Source organism: Heterodontus francisci, unplaced genomic scaffold, assembly GCF_036365525.1.
Source record: "Heterodontus francisci isolate sHetFra1 unplaced genomic scaffold, sHetFra1.hap1 HAP1_SCAFFOLD_66, whole genome shotgun sequence".
Classification (NCBI taxonomy): Eukaryota; Metazoa; Chordata; class Chondrichthyes; order Heterodontiformes; family Heterodontidae; genus Heterodontus; species Heterodontus francisci.
In genome coordinates, this window is record NW_027140986.1 from 8,301,378 (window position 1) to 8,323,379 (window position 22,002).

Genomic DNA, 22,002 nt, shown 5'->3' on the forward strand with positions numbered 1-22,002 from the left:
TTTCCTATCAAATCTCTACCGGCAATCAGGAATTAATGTCACTGCATGTTACCACTGGGGAATTCCTTCTCTGAACCTCTCCGTCTCTCTCTCTGTCTCATTCCTGCTTAAAGACGCTCCTTAATACTAACCTTTTTGACCAAGCGTTCGTTCATCAGCCTTAATCTCTCCTTTTGTGGGTTTTGCGTCATATTTTGTTTCATAAAGCACCCTGTGTAGCACCTTTGGGACTTCTTATCCCTCACCTTCTCCTTCACTCCGTCTCTCTCCAGGTGTGGGCTCACCAAACCCTGTACCATTACAGCAAGACTTCCTCACCATTGCACCTCTAACCCCCTTCTAATAAAGGCCAACACTCCATTTGCTATACCTGCATGTTAACTTTCTGTGATTTGTGTACAAAGACACCCAAGTCCATTCGAATACCAACATTTCATAGTTTCTCACCATTTGAAAAATGTTCTGTGTTTTTATTCTTCCTGCCAAAGTGAAGAACCTCACATCTCTCCACATGATATTCCAACTGCCACTTTTTGCCCACTCACTTAACCTGTCAATCTCCCTTTGCAGTCTCTTTGTGCCCTCCTCACAGCTCACTACCCACCCTAACATTTTATCATCAGCCCATATAAACCTAACTTCGGCCGTGTTTGAGAGAGGCACTTCTGTCCTGACAAGTATTAAGACACAACTGCTTGATATTTTGTGGAGGATATTTCTGTATATTCATCGGAGTTGTTAAGATGGAAGATCTTTAATAAGAGATTAGAGAGTGTCCTTTTGCGTCCGCTCCCACCTTCACATCCAGCATTGGAAACACAAAGAAAGAGACACAAAGTCACACACAGACACAAAGAAAGTCACAGAATCATAGGCAGACTAACATGTCCAGATAGACACATACACACGCATAGAAATCCACACTTAGGTACATCCATTCCCACTGACCTGAGAGAAAGAGAGAGTGAGAAACCCACACAGGACACATATATTCACATTGACCAACTTAGACAGATAACCACAAACACTTCCCTCTGTGCAAATCATGTTTTTACAAACATCAAAATCTCTCTTTTCTCCTTTTCTATTTCACTCTCGTGGTTGAAATGTATTGTCAATCTGATTTCACAGGGAGCAGGAGAATTTTTGCTTTATGTTTCTTGTCTCTGGGGTCAGTGAGTGATGGGTCAATCCCAGTGTCCGTGCACTCTGTGAGCCCTGACCCAGCACTGTTACACCGAGGGGGGTGGGAGTGTGGGCGTAGGGTCAGTCCCAACCTCTCAAAGGGACCCCGCACCGTCAGAACTGCTCCTTAGGTTTAAACCTTCGAGTGAGTCAGTAGGAGTTTGGACAAGGATGGGAACAAAGTGATTTTGAATCTTCCAATATTTATTTATTCAGTGATGTTAATAAACAGCAAATTATCTGTCAAGCCCAAATTCACACAAGTAATATTGTGAATTCGGATGAATAATTTTAAAGGAGAAACTACTGTTAATTAATTCCATTGCATTTGCTAAAAATAATCATCACGACCTTGTTTATTTCAGTGTGTAATATTTATAAAGCTCCTAGGAAGACAGGAGGAGGCCGTTCAGACCATCGAGCCTGTTCCATCCCTTTGGGATGTTTAATCCTCTCCCTCTCCCTGTGTGTGTGTCTCTCTCTCTCTGTCCCTCACCCCAATTTTTTCTCCCTCACCCCATCTCTCTCTGTCTCTCTCTCGCCCAATCTTTGTATCTCTCTCTCCCTCTCTCTCAGAAGAGGACCATAGAATCATAGTGTGCTATAACAAAGTAGGAGGCGATTCGACACATTGAATCTGTGCTATCTCTTCTGAAGAGCAGTCCAGCTGGTCGCACTCTCCAGCTCTTCCCCCATCACTTCATTTTTTTTTCTGTAATTGACTGTCCATATCTTCTCTTGAAAATGTAGCAAAGAGCACATTCCATAGCGATGTCTGGGAAGTGTTTATTTGTACAATTGAATTGACCATTTAATATTTTTAACTTACTTAACCCTTGTGTTCATACAAAGATCAAGGTGCAAATTCAACAGTGTCACATCGTGTCTTATGTACATTCTCACAGGATGGCAGGTATAACTGTAGTCATAGTATTCAGCTGAAAATTGATCATTTACATTGTTATTTCAGTCCATATTTACAGTACACACGGTACCTTACTGTTGTAATAAGTTCATATAGTATCTATTCGTCCCACCGGGGCAAAATGTCACTGGATCAACATTCTCACTAAACACTGAAGCATTCCAGAAAGCGAGGCTCACAAATTCAACACAGGTTTCCTTTTCTGAGTCTCGCTGGTCTGTTCTGATTCTCTGAGGGATTACTGATGATTATCCTCCACATGAGCAGTCGTCCTCATCCCGTTTGCCTGTCAGTTGCCAGAGTTCGCCAGAGATGGCGGGCAGCCATTAACACGGGACTAAAATGTGGCGAGTCGAAGAGACTTAGTCGTTGGCAGGAAAAAAGACAGAGGCGCAAGGGGAGAGTCAACTGTGCAACAGCCCCGACAAACAAATTTCTCTGCAGCACCTGTGGAAGAGCCTGTCACTCTCGAATTGGCCTTTCCAGCCACTCCAGGCGCTGCTTCGCAAACCACTGACCACCTCCAGGCGCGTATCCATTGTCTCTCGAGATAAGGAGGCCAAAGAAGTTCACATAGTATCTATTCGTCCCACTGGGGCAAAATGTCACTGGATCAACATTCTCACTAAACACTGAAGCATTCCAGAAAACGAGGCTCACAAATTCAACACAAATTTCCTTTTCTGAGTCTCGCTGGTCTGTTCTGAATCGCTGAGCGACTACTGATGCTTATCCTCCACATGAGCAGTCGTCCTCATCCCGTTTGCCTGTCTCGTTCCCAAACTTACATTGAGGCAGGAGATGCAGGCGCGTCTCAGTGACTGAGGCAGGTGAGTCTTGAGCCTGAGCCGGGCACCCAGGTTAATCCGACACTCCAGGCAAAAGGTGGTAGTAGTTTGGAACGTGTCTTCCGAACACGTGCATTTATGCAGAATTAAATGTTCTTTTTAAATCTAAGATTGATTTCACCAAATGCCTTTTGAAAATTGAAATATTCTTCTGTCGCCCTGTGTCCCTGAGCGATGGCATGATGCTTTGAATGCCAAGGGGAGGTGGTTGGATTCTCTCTTGTTGCAGATGGTCTTTGCCTGGCACTTGTGTGACGTGAATGTTACTTGCCACTGGTCGGCCCAAGCCTGAATGTTGTCCGGGTCTTGTTGCATGCGGCTCTGGATTTGTTCCTTATCTGAGGCAAAAAATTGTGGATGCTGGAAATCTGGAATCCATCGAAATGAATCACCAACTCTGTTTCTCTGTCCACAGCTGCTGCCTGACCTGCTCAGTATATCGGCTGGGACATCAGCTGAACATGGTTGGGCTGAGGACACTACCCTGATAAACTCCTGCAGTGAAGGCCTGGCACTGAGATGATTGAATTCCAACAACCACAACCATCTTCCTCAGTGCTCAGTATGATTCCAACCAGTGTAGAGCTTTCCCCCTGATTCCCAACGACTTCAATTTTACTCAGGCTCCTCGATGCCACACTCAGTCAAACACTGCCTTGATGTTAACGTCAGTCTGTCTTCCCAGGAGCAAACAGGAGTGAATCGTTCCCTTTGACCCATTCTGTACTGAACATGCTCTGCTTCTTCACAGCGTGATATAGGACTGTACACGGCCGATTAATGGAGCCCATCAAACACTCCGAGAGCAGTTTCAGCACAGCTTAGGAACAGAGTACAGTTCCTTCAAAATTCTCTCTCCATCTCTACCTCCTGCTATCTCTGGCACGAGGAGAGAGACATATTCGAGATCGGTATGGAGAGAAAAAACAACAGGAGAGGGAGAAATGTAGATGAAGTTGGGGCCAAGGTGGACACTTTTGACGATCTACAAGGAGTAGCCTCAATTTAAACATCCAGAAAGCTATTCCACTGTGGCAGACATCACACCATCATGATATTGGTTGTGGAAATTTCATGCTGGCTTATTGCTTCATTTGTAAAACTGTGATTGACAGATTCTTGCTAACCAACGGTGTCTGCGTGGGTTTCCTCCAGGTGCTCCGATTTCCTTCTACATGCCAAAGACTTGCTGGTTAATTGGCCGTTATAAATTGCCCCCAGTATAGGTAGGTGGTAGGGAAATATAGGGGCAGGTGGGGATGAGATGAGAATATGGAATTAGTGTAGGATTCGTATAAATGGGTGGTTGATTGTCGGCACAGACTCGGTGGGCCGAAGGGCCTGTTTCAGTGCTGTATCACTAAACTAAGCTTTCTCTCTCACTGTTTATCCCATTCAATATTCAAACCGCTCCTCATTGACCACAATGTCCGCGCCGTCCCCACTTTTGTGCAGACAGTTGCGATGTGTTCATTAAGAACCACGGGTAGGAAAAAGGAGGAGAGACAATTTAAAATAAAGGATAGAATTCTAAAGGAGGTGCAGGAACAGACTGATCTGGGGGATATTTGTACACACACCACTGATGGTGACATTTCAGTTTGAGTATGTGGTTTAAAGACATAAGGTGTCCTGGGCTTTATAAATGCAGACATAGAGTAGAAAAGCAAGGAGGCTCTGTCAGACCTGTGTAAAACACTGGTTTGGCCTCAACTGGAGTATTGTATGCAATTCTGCGCACCGCACTTGAGGAAGGATGTGGAGTCATTTGAGAGGGTGCAGAAAAGAATCACAAGCCTGTTTCCGGGGATGAGGGACTTCAGTTACGTGGATAGATTGGAGAAGCTGGGGTTGTTCTCTGTGTCTCTCTCTGTCCTCCTCTCTCTATCTTTCCCTCCTGCTATCTCTGACACTAAGAGGGAGACAGTGGGAGAGAGGGTTAGATATGCAGGCAGAGAGAGTGCTGTAGATAGGAACATGGTTGGAGAGAGAGAGATTATTGGGGTCGACTGAAAGGAAGAATGTGAAACATATTAATTTGATTGTATCCTTCACTGCTGCGTGTACAAACATATTCGAGATAGGTATGGAGAGAAAAAACATCAGGAGAGGTAGAAATGTAGATGAAGTTGGGGCCCAGGTGGACACTTTTGAGGATCGAGAAGGAATAGCCTCCATTTTCAACATCCAGAAAGCTATTCCACTGTGGGTGCCATCACACCATCATGATATTTGTTGTGCAAATTTCATGCTGGCTTATTGGTTCATTTTTAAACCTGTGATTGATAGATTCTTGTTAACCAAAGGTATCAAGAGATAAGGGGCAAAGGCGGGATATATGGTGTAAGTTAGATTACAGGTCATCCATGATCTCACTGAATGCCAGAACAGGGTCGTGTGGTTAAAATGCATCCTCCTCTTCCAATATCCCCGGGTAAGTATCCTTCTTTCTCTCTCAGTCACCCTTTCAGTCGATGTCTCTCTATTTCTCTCTTTCTGTCTCTCTCTGTGTCCATTCCGGACAGTGTAAAGTGAGATTCACTCTGCATTCACCCCATGAGGTTCCTGCCCTCGGGGTGTGTGATGGGGCAGCATAGAGGGAAATTTACGTTGTGCCAAATCCAACATTGTGCTTGGCTTGGGAACGTTTAATGGGACAGTGTAGCTGGTGCTTTACTGTCTATCCATGGAATATAGAAGGCTCAGGGGTGATCTGATGAATGTTTTCAAGATAATCAGGGAAACTGAAAAAGTGGACAGAGAGTAACTGTTCCCACTGGCTGCGGAGTCAGGAACTTGGGGGCATAGTCTAAAAATCTAAACGCAGTCTAAAAACCATTCAGGAGTGATATGAAGAAACACTTCAACACACCAGGTGTGGTATCAGTTTGGAACTCTCTTCCACAAACGGCAATTGATGCTGAGACACTTGTTAATTTTTCAATCTCAGTTTGATAGAGTTTTGTTCACCAAAGGTATTGAGGGGCAAAGATAGGTACATGGAGTTAGATCACACATCAGCCATGAGCTCATTGAATGGCAGAACAGGGTTGAGGGGCCAAATGGCCTCCTCCTCTTCCTCTGTCCAACGACAAATATCCTGCTATCACAATCTGTGTCACGTCTGTATCTCCCTCCTAGTCTCTCTTTCTGTCTGTCTGTCTCTCTCCCCACTCAGAACATCTGTGGAAATCTACACACATTAGTCAGCCATTTTAAGCTGGTTCTCGGTGGTCATTATATGTTACCACAACACTGGGACATTTATTTCAGAGACCGATTCCTCTCTAATGTAAGGTCAGAGCTTAAAACGTGACAGAGACACAGACATGGAGACACTGAGACACAAAGTACTAGAAAGGAGTGAATCAATCCCTGGTACCCAATAATTTTCCCTCCACTGTAATTAGGCTGGGTGGCCTGTAATTACTCAGTCGATTACTTTCTTCATTGTTAATCAACAGGACAACATGCGCATTCCTCCAGTCCTCTGGCAGCACGACTATAACCAGAGAGGATTGGAAAATGATGGTCAGAGCCTTTGCTAGTTCCTCCCTTGCACCTCTGAACAGTCTGAGCCTGGTGAATTATCAGCTTTGAAAGATGCTAAACCCCTTAATATTTCCTCTCCCACTGTTTATCCCATTCAATATTGCAAACCCCTGCTCATTAACTACAATATCTGCTTCGTGCCCTCTTTTGTGAAGACAAGTCGCAATGTATTCAATAAGAACCATGCCCAGATCTTCCGCCTTCACAGGTAGGAAAAAGGAGAAGAGACGATCTAAAGTAAAGGATACAATTCTAAAGGAGGTGCAGGAACTGAGAGATCTGTGGAGCATTTGTACACACATCACTGACGGTGACAGGGGAGGTTGGGAAAGTGGTTAAAAGGCATAAGGTGTCCTGGGCTTTATAAATACAGACATAGAGTACAAACGCAAGGGCGCTATAACAGACCTGTGTAAAACACTGGTTTGGCCTCAACTGGAGTACTGTATACAATTCTGGGCACCGCACTTGAGGAAGGATGTGGCGGCATTAGAGAGGGTGCAGAAAAGAATCACAAGCCTTGTTCCAGGGATGAGGGACTTCAGTTACGTGGATAGATGGGAGAAGCTGGTGTTGTTCTCTGTGTTTCTCTTTGTTTTTCTCTCCCTCCTGCTATCTCTGACACTAAGAGGGAGACAGAAGGAGAGAGGGTTTGATATGCAGGCAGGGAGAGGGCTGTAGAGAGGGACAAAGTTGTCGGGATGGAGATTGTTGAGGTGGATGAAAAGTATAATGTAAGAAATTTTAATTTGACGTAATGCTTCACTGCTGTGTGCACAAATGTATGAGAGATAGGTTTGGAGAGAAAAAACATCGCGAGAGGGAGAAATTCAGATGAAGTTGGGGCCTGGGCGGCCACGTTTGATGATCCAGAAGGAATAGCCTCCATTTTCAACATCCAGAAAGCTATTCCACTGTGGGAGCCAACACAAACTCGTGATATTGGTTATGCAAATGTCATGCTGGCTTATTGGTTAATTCTTAAATCTGTGATTGAGAGATCCTTGTTAACCAAAGGGGTTAGGAGATAAGGGGCAAAGGCAAGAGACATGGTGTAAGTTAGATCACAGATCAGCCATGATCGCATTGAATGCCGGAACAGAGTCGTGGGGTTAAATTGCATCCTCCTCTTCCAATATCCCCTGTTAAATATTCTACTTTCTCTCTCAGTCACCCTGTCAGTCGATGTCTCTCTGTTTCTCTCTTTCTGTCTCTCTCTGTGTTCAATCCGGACAGTGTAGAGTGAGATTCACTCTGCATCCACCCCATGATGTTCCTGCCCTTGGAATGTGTGATGGGACAGCATAGAGGGAAATTTACTCGATGTCAAACGCAACATTGTGCTTAGCTTGGGAATGTTTAATGGGACAGTGTAGCTGGAGCTTTACTGTCTATTCATGGAATTTAGAAGGTTATCGATGATTCGATGAATGATTTAAAGATAATAAGGGAAACTGATAAGGTGGACAGATAGTAACTATTCCCACTGGCTGCGGAGTCAGGAACTTGGGGGTCTCTTCTAAATATCTAAACGTACTCTAAATACCATTCAGGAGTGAAATGAAGAAACACCTCAGCACACCAGGTGTGGTATCAGTTTGGAACTCTCTTCCACAAACGGCAATTGATGCTGAGACACTTGTTAATTTTTAAGTCTGAGTTTGAAAGATTTTTTTGCACCAAAGGTATTAAAGGGCAACGATAGGTACATGGAGTTAGATCACGCATCAGCCATGAGGTGATTGAATGACAGAGGAGGGTTGAGGGGCGAAATGGCCTCCTCCTCTTCCTCTCTCCAACGGCAATTATTCTGCTATCACTCTCTGTGTCGCGTCTGTGTCTGCCTCTTTGTCTATCTTTCTGTCTGTCTGCCTCTCTCACCTCCCTCTCTCAAACATATGTGGAAATCCACCAACGTTAATCAGCCATTTTAGGTTCGTTCTCGGTATCCGTTATATGTTACCACAACACTGGGACATTTATTTCAGGGACTGTCTCCTCACCAATGTAAGGGTCGTGCTTAAATGTGGCAGAGACACAGAAATGGAGACACTGAGACACACAGTATGAGAAAGGAATCAATCATTACCTTATGCCCAATAATTTTCCCTCCACTGTGATTGGGCTGGGTGGCCTGTAATTACTCAGTCGATTACTTTCTCCCTTGTTAAACAACAGTACAACATTCGCAGTCCTCCAGTCCTCTGGCAGCACGACTGTAACCAGAGAGGATTGGAAAATGATGGTCAGGGCCTCTGCTATTTCCTCCCTTGTACCTCTTAACAGTCTGAGCCTGGTCAGTTATCAGGTTTCAAAGATGCCAAATCCCTTAATATTGCCACTCTCACTTTTCAGCCCATTCAATATTTCAAACCCCTCCTCATTGATTACAATGTCTGCTTCGTCCCCTCTGTTGTGAAGACATTCGCAATGTATTCATTAAGACCCATGCCCGCATCATCTGCCTCCACGGGTCGGAATAGGAGAAGAGATGGTGGGACAGTGGTATTCCCCAGGTATTTGGATTAGGACCACTGATCTTTTTGATATATATTAATGACTTGGACTTGGGTTTACAGGGCATAACTTCAACATTGCCAAAGTGAAGAACCTCACATCTCTCCACATGATATTCCAGCTGCCACTTCCTTGCCCACTCACTTAACCTGTCAATCTCGCTTTGCAGTCTCTTTGTGCCCACCCCACAGCTTACTGTTCCACCTAACTTTATATCATCAGCCCATATAAACCTAACATGGGCAGTGTTTGAGAGAGGCATTTCTGTCCTGACATGTATTGAGATACAACTGCTTGATATTTTGTAGAGGATATTTCTGGATATTCATCAGAGTTGTTAAGATGAAAGATCTTTAATAAGAGATTTGAGAATGTCCTTCTGTGTCCTCTCCCACCCTCATATCCAGCCTTGGAAACACAAACACAGAGAAACAACCCCACACACGGACACAAAGACAGTCACATAAACACAGGCAGACTAACATGTCCAGATAAACACACACACACATGGAAATCCACAGCCAGGCACATCCATTCCCACTGACCGAGAGAGAAGGAGAGAGAGAGAGAGAGAGAGAGAGAGAAACCCACACAGAGACACAAATATTCACATTGACCAATGTAGACAGATAAACACAAACACTTCCCTCTGTGTAAATCATGTTTATACAAACATCAAAATCTCTCTGTTCTCCTTCTATTTTTCACTCTCGGGGTTTACATTTATTGTCAATCTGATTTCACAGGGACCAGGAGAATTTTGCTTTACTTTTCTTGTCTTTGGGTCAGTGGGTCAATCCCAGTGTCCGTGCAGTCTGTGACCCCTGACCCAGCACTGTGACCCAGAGAGGGGTGGGGGGAGGTGGCAACAGGGAGAGGGTCAGTCCCAAATTCTGAAAGGGACCCTGCACCATCAGAACTGCTGCTCAGGTTTAAACCTTCGAGTAGGTCAGCAGGTGTTTGAACAAGGATGGAAACAAAGTGACATTGAATCTTCCAGTATTTATTTATTCAGTGATGTTCATAAACAGCAGATTATCTGTCAAGGCCAAATTCACACAAGTAATATTATGAATTCGGATGAATAATTTAAAGGATAAACTATTGTTAATTAATTCCATTTCATTTGCTAAAAATTATCATTAAGACCTAGTTTAGTTCAGGATGTAATAATAAATCCCTTAGGAAGACAGGAGGAGGTTGTTTGGCTCCTCGAGCCCATCCTACCTCTTTGAGACATTTTCTTCCTCACCCACTCCCTTACGGTGTCTCCCTCTCCCTCTCTCTCTCTCTCTCTCTCTCTCTCTCTGTACCTCAGCCAGACTCTCTCCTCCTCCTTACCCGTCTCTCTCCCTCCCTCACCCTGTCTTTATCTATCTCTCTCCCACCCCATTTCTCTCTCTCTTCCTCACCCCATCTCTGTTTCTTTAATTCTCTCTCTCCCTCACCCCATCTCCCTCACTCTCTCTTGCAGAAGAGCGCCACAGAATCATCGAGTACTATAACACATTCGGAGGCGATAGGGTCAGTAATCGTTAACGAGAAACTATTGTTAATTAATTCCATTTTATTTTCCCAAAATTATCATCACGACCTTGTTTATTTTAGCGTGTAATATTTATAAAGCCCTCGGAACGACAGGAGGAGGCCGATCGGCCCCTCGAGCTTGTTACATCCCTTTGGGATGTTTTAATCCTCTCCCTCTCCCTGAGTGTCTCTCTCTCTCTCTTTCGCTCAGCCCAACCCTTTCTCCCTCATCCCATCGCGCTCTCTCTCCTTCGCCTGATCTCTGTATCTCTCCCTCTCTCTCTCCCCTGAACCCATCTCTTTCTCTTTTTATCTCTCTCTTTCTCCCTCTCCTGAACCCATCTCTTTCGCTCTATCTCTCTCTCTCTCTCTGAAGAGCGCCATAGAATCATAGTGTACGATAACAAAGTAGGAGGCGATTCGATCCATTGAATCTGTGTTATCTCTTTTGAAGAGCAGTCCAGTTAGTCACACTCTCCCGCTCTTCCCCCATCACTTCATTTTTTTCTGTCATTCACTGTCCATATCTTGTCTTGGGAATGCAGCAGATAGCACATTCCATAGCGATGTCTGTGAAGTGTTTATGTGCACAAGTGAATTGACCATTTAATTTTTTTTTTAGAGATACAGCACCGAGACAGGCCCTTCGGCCCACCGAGTCTGTGCCGACAATCAACCACACATTTTTTATACTAATCCTACACTAATCCCATATTCCTACCACATCCCCACCAGTCCCTATATTTCCCTACCACCTACCTATACTAGGCACAATTTATAATGGCCAATTAACCTATCAACCTGCAATTCTTTGGCATGTGGGAGGAAACCGGAACAGCCAGAGGAAACCCACGCAGACACAGGGAGAACTTGCAAACTCCACACAGGCAGTACCCAGAATTGAACGCGGGTCGCTGGAGCTGTGAGGCTGCAGTGCTAACCAGTGCGCCACTGTGCCGCCCATAAAAGATCTGTACCTTGATATGCATTACTCCAACGCCGATTAATGAAAGCCAACACACCATACGCCTTCTTAACAACCCTATTAGCTTGGGTGGCAACTTTGAGCGATCTATGGACATGGACCCCAAGATCCCTCTGTTCCTCCACACTACCAAGAATCCTGTCTTTAAGCCTGTATTCCGCATTCAAATTCGACCTTCCAAAATTAATCACTTCACATTTTTCCAGGTTGAACTCCATCTGCCACTTCTCAGCCCAGCTCTGCATCCTGTCAATTTCCCGTTGCAACCTACAGCAGCCTTCCACACTATCCACAACTCCAGTAACCTTCGAGCCATCGGCAAACTTGCTAACCCAGCCTTTCACTTCCTCATCCAAGTCATTTATAAAAATCACAAAGAGCAGAGGTCCCAGAACAGTTTCTTGTGGAACACCACTGGTCACCGAGCTCCATGCTGAATACTTTCCATCTACTACCACCCTCTGATTTCTATGGGCCAGCCAATTTTGTATCCAGACAGCCAACATTCCCTGCATCTCATGCCTCCTTACTTTCTGAATGAGCCTACCATGAGGAACCTTATCAAACGCCTTGCTAAAATCCATATACACCCCATCCACTGCTCTTCCTTCATCAGCGTGCGTTGTCACATCTTCAAAGAATTCAATAAGGCTTGTGAGGCATGACCTGCCCCTCACAAAGCCATGCTGACTATCTCTAATCAAGCCATGCTTTTCCAAATGATCATAAATCCTGTCTCTCAGAATCCTCTCCAATAATTTGCCCACTACCGACGTAAGACTGACTGGTCGATAATTCCCAGGGTTATCCCTATTCCCTTTCTTGAACAAGGGAACAACATTTGCCACCCTCCAATCATCCAGTACTACTCCAATGGACAGTGAGGACGCAAAGATCATCGCCAAAGGCGCAACAATCTCTTCCCTCACTTCCCGTAATATCCTTGAGTATATCCCGTCTGGCTCCGGGGACTTATCTGTCCTCATATAATTCACAATTTCCAGCACAACCTCCCTCTTAACCTCAACATGTTCGAGCATATCAGTCTGTTCCACGCTGTCCTCACAAACGACCAGGTCCCTCTCAATAGTGAATACAGAAGCAAAGTATTCATTTAAGACCTCACCTACCTCCTCCGACTCCAGGCACAAGTTCCCTCCACTATCCCTGATCGGCCCTACCCTCACTCTGGCCATCCTCTTGTTCCTCACATAAGTGTAGAACGCCTTGGGATTTTCCTTAATCCTGTCCGCCAAGTCCTTTTCATGTCCCCTTCCAGCTCTCCTAAGTCCATTCTTCAGTTCCTTCCTGGCTACATTGTAACCCTCTGGAGCCCTGACTGATCCTTGCTTCCTCAACCTTAAGTAAGCTTCTTTCTTCCCCTTGACTAGCTGTTCCACATCTCTTGTCATCCAAGATTCCTTCACCCTACCATCCCTTCCCTGCCTCATCGGGACAAACCAGTCCAGCAGTCGCAGCATGTGCTCCCTAAACAACCTCCACATCGCTGTCGTGCATTTCCCTGAGAACATCTGTTCCCAATTTATGCTCCCCATTTCCTGCCTAATAGCATTGTAATTCCCCTCCCGCAATTAAATATGTTCCCTTCCCGTCTGCTCCTGTCCTCTCCATGACTATAGTAAAGGTCAGGGAGTTGTGATCACTATCACCAAAATGCTCTCCCACCGACAGATCTGCGACCTGGCCTGGTTCGTTGCCAATCACCAAGTCAACATAGTCTCCCCTCGAGCCGGCCTATCAACATATTGGGTCAGGAAACCTTCCTGGACACACCTGACAAAATCTGCTCCATCCAAACAATTTGCACTAAGGAGGTTCCAATCAATATTCGGGAAGTTGAAGTCACCCATCACAACAACCCTGTTACGTCTGCAGTTTTCCAAAATCTGCCTCCCAATCTGTTCCACCATGTCTCTGTTGCTATTGGGGGGTCTACAGAAAACACCCAACAAAGTGACTGCTCCTTTCCTGTTTCTGACTTCCACCCATAATGACTCAGTAGACAAACCCTCCTCGACGACCTCCCTTTCTGCAGCTGTGGTACTAACCCTGATTAACAATGCCACTTCCCCACCTCTTTTACCTCCCTCCCTATTCCTTTTGAAATATCTAAACCCATGAACATCCACCATCCATTCCTGCCCCTGTGATATCCACGTCTCCGTAATGGCCACAACATCGTAGCTCCAAGTACTCATCCATGCTCTAAGTTCACCACTCTTATTCCTGACACTTCTTGCGTTAAAATAGACACACTTCAACCCATCATACTGGCTGCAACTTTGTCGTATCAACTGTCTAACCTTCCTCACAGACTCTCTACACTCGGTATCTGCCTGTTCAACAGCTACCCTATCCACTGATCCGTGGCTCCGGTTCCCATCCCCCTGCCAAACTAGTTTAAACCCTCCCGAAGAGCTCGAGCAAACCTCCCGCCCAGGATATTGGTGCCCCTCCAGTTCAGATGCAACCCGTCCTTCTTGTGCAGGTCCCACCTTCCCCAGAAGGTATCCCAATGGTCCACGTATCTGAATCCCTCCCTCCTACACCAGTTCTGTAGCCATGTATTCAGCTGCACTCGCTCCCTGTTTCTCGCCTCACTAGCACGTGGCACCGATAACAATCCTGAGATTACTACTCTGCTCGTCCTGCCTTTCAGCTTCCAACCTATCTCCCGATATTCGCTTTTCAAGTCCTCATCACTTTTCCTGGCTATGTCATTGGTACCGATATGTACCACGACCTCTGGCTGCTCCCCCTCCCCCTTAAGAATCCTGTGGACTCGATCCGAGACATCCCTGACCCTGGCACCCGGTCAGCAACATACCAACTGGGAGTCTCGTTCGCGGCAGCAGAATCTCCTGTCTGTTCCTCTAAACATTGAATCTCCTATCACTGTCGCTCTCCTATTCTCCCCCCTTCCCTTCTGAGCCACTGAGCCAGGCTCAGTGCCAGAGACCTGGCCACTGTGTCTTTCCTCTGGTAGGTCGCCCCCCCAACCGTATCCAAAATGGTATACGTTCATCATGGTTATGCAGTAAAATGTCAGATTCCATTCAGCTTTTCGTTTTCACAAGTAATTAAAAATGACACCTTGTTACATCAGAACGTAAGAACTAGGGGTAGGCAATTCAGCCCCTCGAGCCTGCTATACGATCTTTGCTAATCCCATCTCGGCCTCAATTCCATTTTCCTGTCCATAACCTTTCAACCCATTACTAATTTAAAAACTGTCTGTCTCCTCCTTAGTCACTGCATCCACTGTACTCTGGGGTAGTGAATTACACCGACTCACGACCCTTTGAGAGAAGTCATTTCTCCTCATCTCTGTTTTAACTCTGCTGTCCCTTATCCTAAAACTATGACCTCTCGGTCTAAATTGCCTCACCAGAGGAAACATCCTATCTACATCTACTTTGGCAATCCCCTTAATCATTTTATATACCTCATTTAGACTTCCTCTCATTCTAATAATCTCGAGAGTGAAAAGGCCTAAAGTGTCCAAAATGTCTTCATAAGACAGGCCCCTGATCCCTGGAATCAATCGAGTGAACCTCCTCTGCTTCCAATGCAACTGCATCCCTCCTCAGGTAAGGGGACCAATACTGTAGACAATACTTCAGGTGCGGTCTCACGACTGCCTTGTACAGTTGCGGCAACACTCCGCTACTTTATACTCTATTCCTTCAGCAAGAAAAGCCAAAATTCAATTTGCAATATTACACAATATCTACCTTAAACATCAGCCAGGTCTGTATTTCCACTTATTGGCAAGGCATCATTATGGATGCGATTCATTGCTTGTTGCACGGAAGGGATGAACTAATAACCAAAATATCTTCAGCTGAATGTCATCAAAATGACTCTCCTGCACCTGAACCAAAATGGCGCATCATCCAACAATAGCGGCCTGACTCCAAATATCATTTCTCTTTTTATTATTTTCCATAGTTTGAACTGGGCACGACCATTACTGCCTCTGTACTGAGCTCAGCACTTCTTATTGCAAATAAGTTTAGTAATCAGGATAATCGGATGTTTCACAATGCTCTTGAACTGCTCTCTGAATTTGCTCTGGGTCACCCCATAAATAAAAGTATTTGTGCAGGAACTTAAATTCTGCAGCATAAACCCGACGCGAGCAAAAGTATTTAATGAGTGATTGTCGTCCAGGAGAGTTGTCCCTGCAATGTTATAATATAAGAATTCTGTAACATAGGTCAACCATAGAAGTATGAAACAGCCAGAAATTGTGAAGAGTAAAATAACCGACTTCCTTCTGCCTTCCATCTCTGGGTCGATGTGATTCTCTCCCTTGGTCTGTCCCCTTAATCCCTCACGGACACGATTGGCAACTAAAATGTGCCTGACAGTCAGAGCGTTGAGTAGCAAGATCAATGCAAATGGGAGCATTGGAGTTAAAACCGTATCAAACCAGTCAAAGGCCACCCATCCGGGTTCAGTAAAATAGCTTGGTTTTAGATCACAAAACCCCGGTACATTGTCGATGATCTCCTGTGGTTTATATATAAAGTACCAAACAATGCTTTTCAAACTCAGAAGAATGCACGTTGTTGCTATAACCACAGATGCTGTGTTCTTCGTGCAATATTTTCTTTTCTGCTTTTGGCAACAAATAGCAACAAAGCGATCAAAGGATAAAGTGATGGTTAACCAGACCGAGCTGTCTCTGGATGCACGAGTCAGGACAGCAATGATACTGCACACAGGAGTGATGGACAGTAATGATCCTGGGTAAAATTCATAACTAATCCGAAACAATACGACCTCAGTGATAATCACAAATAGATCCGTCACAACCATGGCCAACAGGTAGAGAGTGATACATTTGGATAGACCGCACTTTCCTCGGGATAGTATCACGATGGCAATCAAATTAACTGCAAGAGAGCAAGAGGAAGTGCGTCAGAAATTACTGATCAATTTCGAAGTGCATTCGTCGCACGAAGATTCCTGGGAAATTCTTACTTTGGGTTGTCTTGCTTATTAAAAAACACTTACTTACATATTATCACTGACTGCACACTTTCAAAATGTAATTGTTATAGAAACATAGAAACGTAAAAAATAGGAGCCGGAGTAGGCCCTTCAGCCCTTTGAGCCTGCTCCGCTATTCATTATGATCATGGCTGATCATCCAACTCAGTAACCTGTTCCCACTGACCCCCCATATACTTTGATCCCTTTCTCCGCAAGAGTTATATTTAACTTCTTCTTGAAAACATACGATGAATTGGCCTCGACTTCGTTCTGTGGTAGCGAATTCTACAGGCTCACCACTCTCGAGGTGAAGAAATGTGTCCTTATCTCAGTCTTGAAAGGTTTATCCCGTGTTCTTAGACTATGACCCCTCGTTCTGGTCTCCCCCACCATCGGGAACATCCTTCCTGCGTGGACCTCTTATGTGCTGTAACCATTCGATACATATATGATTCTTTCACAATCCTCCACACTGTTGCATGTCATTTGCAAATTATATTTTGTGCTTGATACCAGGAAATCGAAAATCATTAACCGATAACTAAGACAACAGTGGTGCTAGTACAGAATCCTGTAGAACACCACGGTATACCTCCTTTCATTCTGGAAAACAATCATTCACCACAATTCTGTTTTCTCTGTCTTAGCTGATTTTCTGGTCATGCTGCGACCTCCTTATTTTTATTCCAGGCTTATATTTTGCCAAAAGGTCTTGTTTTGCAATGCTTTATCGAACATACTTTGGAGGAACATGTACAAATCACCAGCTGCACTGTTTCCTTCCGCCCACGCTCGAGCACGTTAGTCAAACAGAATTTGCCATTACTCAATCTGTACAGGTTTTCCTTATGCAGTGCACACGTCGCCCAAGTGAATGTTACATTTCCCCTTGATTCTTGTTTCTAAAAGCTTCCCCACCACGCAATCTCTGCAGTTGTCAAGTTTATAACTTTTCTGTATTTTTGAGCAAGGTTGAAACATTTGCATTCCTCTAGCAACACCCCTGCATCCATGAGGGATTGTGAGATTGTGGCCATCATCTCCGCAATGTCTACCCTTATTTCCCGCAGCAACCGAGAATTCATCCAACCCTGATTGGTTGGCGTATGCACTTTAACGACTGGCAGCCCATGTATTGCCTTCTCTTGAACCAATTTTGTGTCATCCAATATTGAGACAGCTTCCCTACTTACCATATCCTTGGCAAAGTCACATTCCTGATGACATACTGATGCAAATCAGTTAGTACCTCAGCTATGTCTTCTGCTTTTACCAGTAGATTGTCCCAAATAAATACCACCACTTCTCTGACAAACCTGCCACTGTGAATATGCCACTAGAATATCTTTAGATTCCCTGTAAGGTTAACCACAAATCTATTCTCGAACTATCGCTTGGCCTTTTTTATTGTTCCTATCACAGTTACTTTGCGCTTTCTATATTCAGCGTAATTCTCCGTTGCATTATCGAAAGTGGCACAACATATAGCTAACCATATCTGTATATAACTGCTACATAACGTCCACCCCTTTATGCTCCAGCACCTTTGATATAACGACCATCATTCCAATGTTTTGCTTTTGCCACAAAATAGGCGAAACGTGTCTTTACCTTTTCCTGGATAGTCCATATACAGACCCCTGAAGCCTGAAAAGTGGGAAATGATGAGGCATCTGTTAAAAGCTTCTTTATTCTTATTCCGCAGCTCATTACAGAGAGTGAGTATGAGATTACTGTCACAGAGAGATGATCACAAAGGGCGACAACTCATCAGGAGGAAATATCACCCCTTAACTTTATCTGATTCGCTTGAGCGAAGGCAGCAGTTCAAATGCCAATGAGCTTTTGTCTGTTGCACCATTTGTTGTGCTATTAAGCTTGGTGATAATATGTCAACAGGTTGCTGCTTCATTTGATATTGCATCGCATGCTGACCAATGAACTCATCTTGTGCTCGGCAGCACACCTGTAAGACACTGCTTTTTCAGTTTTCACCTTGCCATCTCAGATTTTCATCCGGATGCATGTGAGATAATGCATTTTGGAAGGTCTAATGCAGGTGGGAGGTATACAGTAAATGGCAGAACCCTTCGGAGTATTGACAGGCAGAGAGATCTGGGCGTCCAGGTCCACAGGTCATTGAAAGTGGCAACGCAGGCGGATAAGGTAGTCAAGAAGGCATACGGCATGCTTGCCTTCATCGGTCGGGGCATAGAGTATAAAAATTGGCAAGTCATGCTACAGCTGTACAGAACTTTAGTTAGGCCACACTTAGAATATTGTGTGCAATTCTGGTCGCCACACTACCAGAAGGACGTGGAGGCTATGGAGAGGGTACAGAGAGGTTTACTAGGATGTTGCGTGGTCTGGAGGGCATTAGCTATGAGGAGAGGTTGGATAAACTCGGATTGCTTTCACTGGAACGACGGAGGTGGAGGGATGACATGATAGAGGCTAACGAAGTGATTAGCGGCATGGACAGAGTGGCTAGTCAGAAGCTTTTTCCCAGGGTGGAAGAGTCAGTTACTAGGGGACATAGGTTTAAGGTGAGAGGGGCAACGTTTAGAGGAGATGTGCGAGGTACGTTCTTTACACAGAGGGTGCTGAGTCCCTGGAACTTGCTGCTGGGGGAGGTGGTGGAAGCAGGTACGATAAGGACGTTTAAGAGGCAACTTGACAAATACATGAATCGGATGAGAATAGCGGGATACGATTCCCGGAAGTGCAGAAGGTTTTAGCTTAGGCAGGCATCAAGATCGGCGCAGGCCTGGAGGGCCGAATTGCCTGTTCCTGTGCTGTACTGTTCTTTGTTTGTTCTTTGTTTTGCCTTCCTTTCTCTCACAATCTTTTGTATTCAGAAGTCGTCTGAGCATCTCTGAACGGATTGGCCCAAAGATTAGAACACACCGGGTCTGTCCTTGCAGGTTATTATTTCAATAATTTTCTTTTTTAGTTTCTGAAGTTGTGTTGAAGATGAATACTTTGATCCTGCTTATACAACCGTTGTTGCATAAGCTGTAATATGTGCAGATGACGTTATCATTAAGAACCGTTTAGGGAACTTGTTAGAAGTATTAAGGTCTTCCTTATTTAGCCTACAGTGCCAAAATGCACCAGTCTTTTCCACACCTGTCCAACTTTCTGATCCCATCAACACTATTCATTGTACCAACTAATTTACTTCAGTCACCATACTTGGATATGCATCCCTCTATTCCTTTATCAAAACAAAATTATCAATTGTTGTGAAAAATTGGGGCTCCAGTACAACTTGCAGGGGCACATCACAGCATACCTACTTTTTCCCATGCTCTAATCCAATTCGCTATGCACTCCAGGAAATGCAAGGCGCTGAAACATGTACATATTGGACAGAACTGCAGGAGATAAATCTGTAGTAAGTAATGGACAGGATCAGTCACAGATAACTGAGTGACTTTATTCTGCAGCATGAATGCACCACCTTTAGAACTGTCAAAACTAAAATCCTGAATAGACACTAACTGGCCTATCTCCTTCCTCTGGTGCAGTTCTGCTGCTCTGTTCACATATTCCAGGTATTGTTTTGAATTATTACTGATTGGCCATATGTGTCAGTCTCATTCCTCCATCACATTTCTGCATTTGTATCTGACTGCCCTTCATTGATTCTGTGTCTTGGTGTAGGTTTCACAAATTTTCTTATTTTTTCTGTGATTTTTTTTCCCTGTCATATTAATATTTGTTTCTGTCAATGTCTCTATATAGTGCTGTTTTGTCTCTATTTTGTATGTCACCATTTACTTTGCTCATTCTGTGTCTCAATACTGCTTAATGCCTTCTCTCTGGCGTTGGCTTACTTGCCTCTTTTATCAATTTGTCTTAATTTAGCTAGTGCTTCTCATTTTTGTTGTTTCCATCTGTATTTTTGTCTGAACACCCGTCTATCACCCATGCTGTGTCATGTGTTTGCCTCTGACAATCTGTGTGTCAGTGAGCATATCTTTCTCTTTTCTCCCTTTATGTTGTCCATTTATTTATTTATTATCCTGTTTCTCCTGCCTGTTTGTCCCTTATTCGATTTCTCTCTTTCTCCATATATTCCTATCTTTATGTCTTTGTATCTTTATCGGTCCTGATTTTACATTCTGTTTATCTCTATTTCTGTCTCCATGTTTCGCCATCTCTCTCTCCCTCTCCCTTTCCTTTTTTCTGGTGGTCGCATCTTCCTGTTCGAGTCCTTTTCTCTCCTGCTTCTCTTTTTTCTCATTTTTCTCCATTCATGTTTCGGCAAAGATCACTGAAGGCAGCAGCACAGTGCGATGAGGTGGTCAGGAACGCATATGGGATGCTTGTCTTTATTAGCTGAGGCATAGAATATAAGAGCAGGGAGGTGATGATGGAGCTGTATGCAACGCTAGCTAGGCCATAGCTGGAGTACTGTGTACAGTTCTGGGCACAACACTATAGGAAGGATGTGATTGCACTGGAGAGGGTGCAAAGGAGATTCAACTGGATGCTGCCTTGGGCTGGAGCATTTCAGCTAATAAGAGAGATTGAAAAGGCTAGCATTGTTACCTGAGAACAGAAGAGGATGGAGGAAGGGATTGAGATTTTCAAAATTATGAGGGGCATTGATACGTTCGATAAGAAGAGACGTTTTCCCTCAGCAGAGGAGTCAATAACCAGAGGACACAGCTTTAAGGTAAGGAGAAGGAGGTCTATAGGGGATTTGACGGGAAGAAAATCACCCAGAGGATGCTTGGAATCTGGAATACACTGCCTGAAGTGGTGGTAGAGGAAGGAACCCTCACAACATTTAAGAAGTATTTAGATGAGCACTTGAAACGCCATAGCATACAAAGCTACGGGTCAAGTGCTGGAAAATGGGATTAGAATAGTTAGGTGCTTGATGGCCGGCACATGCACGATGGGCCAAAGGGCCTGATTCTGCGCTGTATAACTCTATGACTCCATGTATGTCTTTCCCTTTGCCTGTTCTGACAGTACATTTATCCCGTTGTGTCTGTCTCTCATTTTCCACCCACAATTTTTCCATTCCTCTTCCTGATTTTAGTTCGTCTTCTCCACGACTTCCTTTATATAAGAAGTTGATCAAACTGAGACAATCATTTTAATTCAAACATTATCTCTGAAATAAATAAAGAATGATCAACAATATTTCGAAACATTAAAACACTCTCTTTAATTTAGGAAATACGAGAGGCAAAGGAACAATATGCAAATAGACTGGCAGCTAACAGAAACGGGAACGCATCAGCCTCCCATCGGCATATAAATGGTAAACGTGTATTTTGGGAACAAAGCGAAGAAATACTCATGGACCCAAAGAGCACAGTGATGTATTAAATTAGTTCCATGAACGTTCTACACAGAGAACTGAGATCATCCAAAAGTCATAATCAAAGAGGAGGTAGCTGAGCCACTGGATGGGCTAAAAA

The 22,002-nt window shown here is 44.4% G+C and overlaps 1 protein-coding gene across 1 annotated transcript; it reads right to left on the minus strand.

The window, feature by feature from the left end:
- Positions 1–15,550: 15,550 nt before the first annotated feature.
- On the minus strand, positions 15,551–16,384 carry LOC137361660 (probable G-protein coupled receptor 139). The gene has a single exon (XM_068026369.1). The coding sequence runs from the start codon at positions 16,382–16,384 to the stop codon at positions 15,551–15,553; it is 834 nt and encodes a 277-aa protein (XP_067882470.1).
- Positions 16,385–22,002: the final 5,618 nt, after the last annotated feature.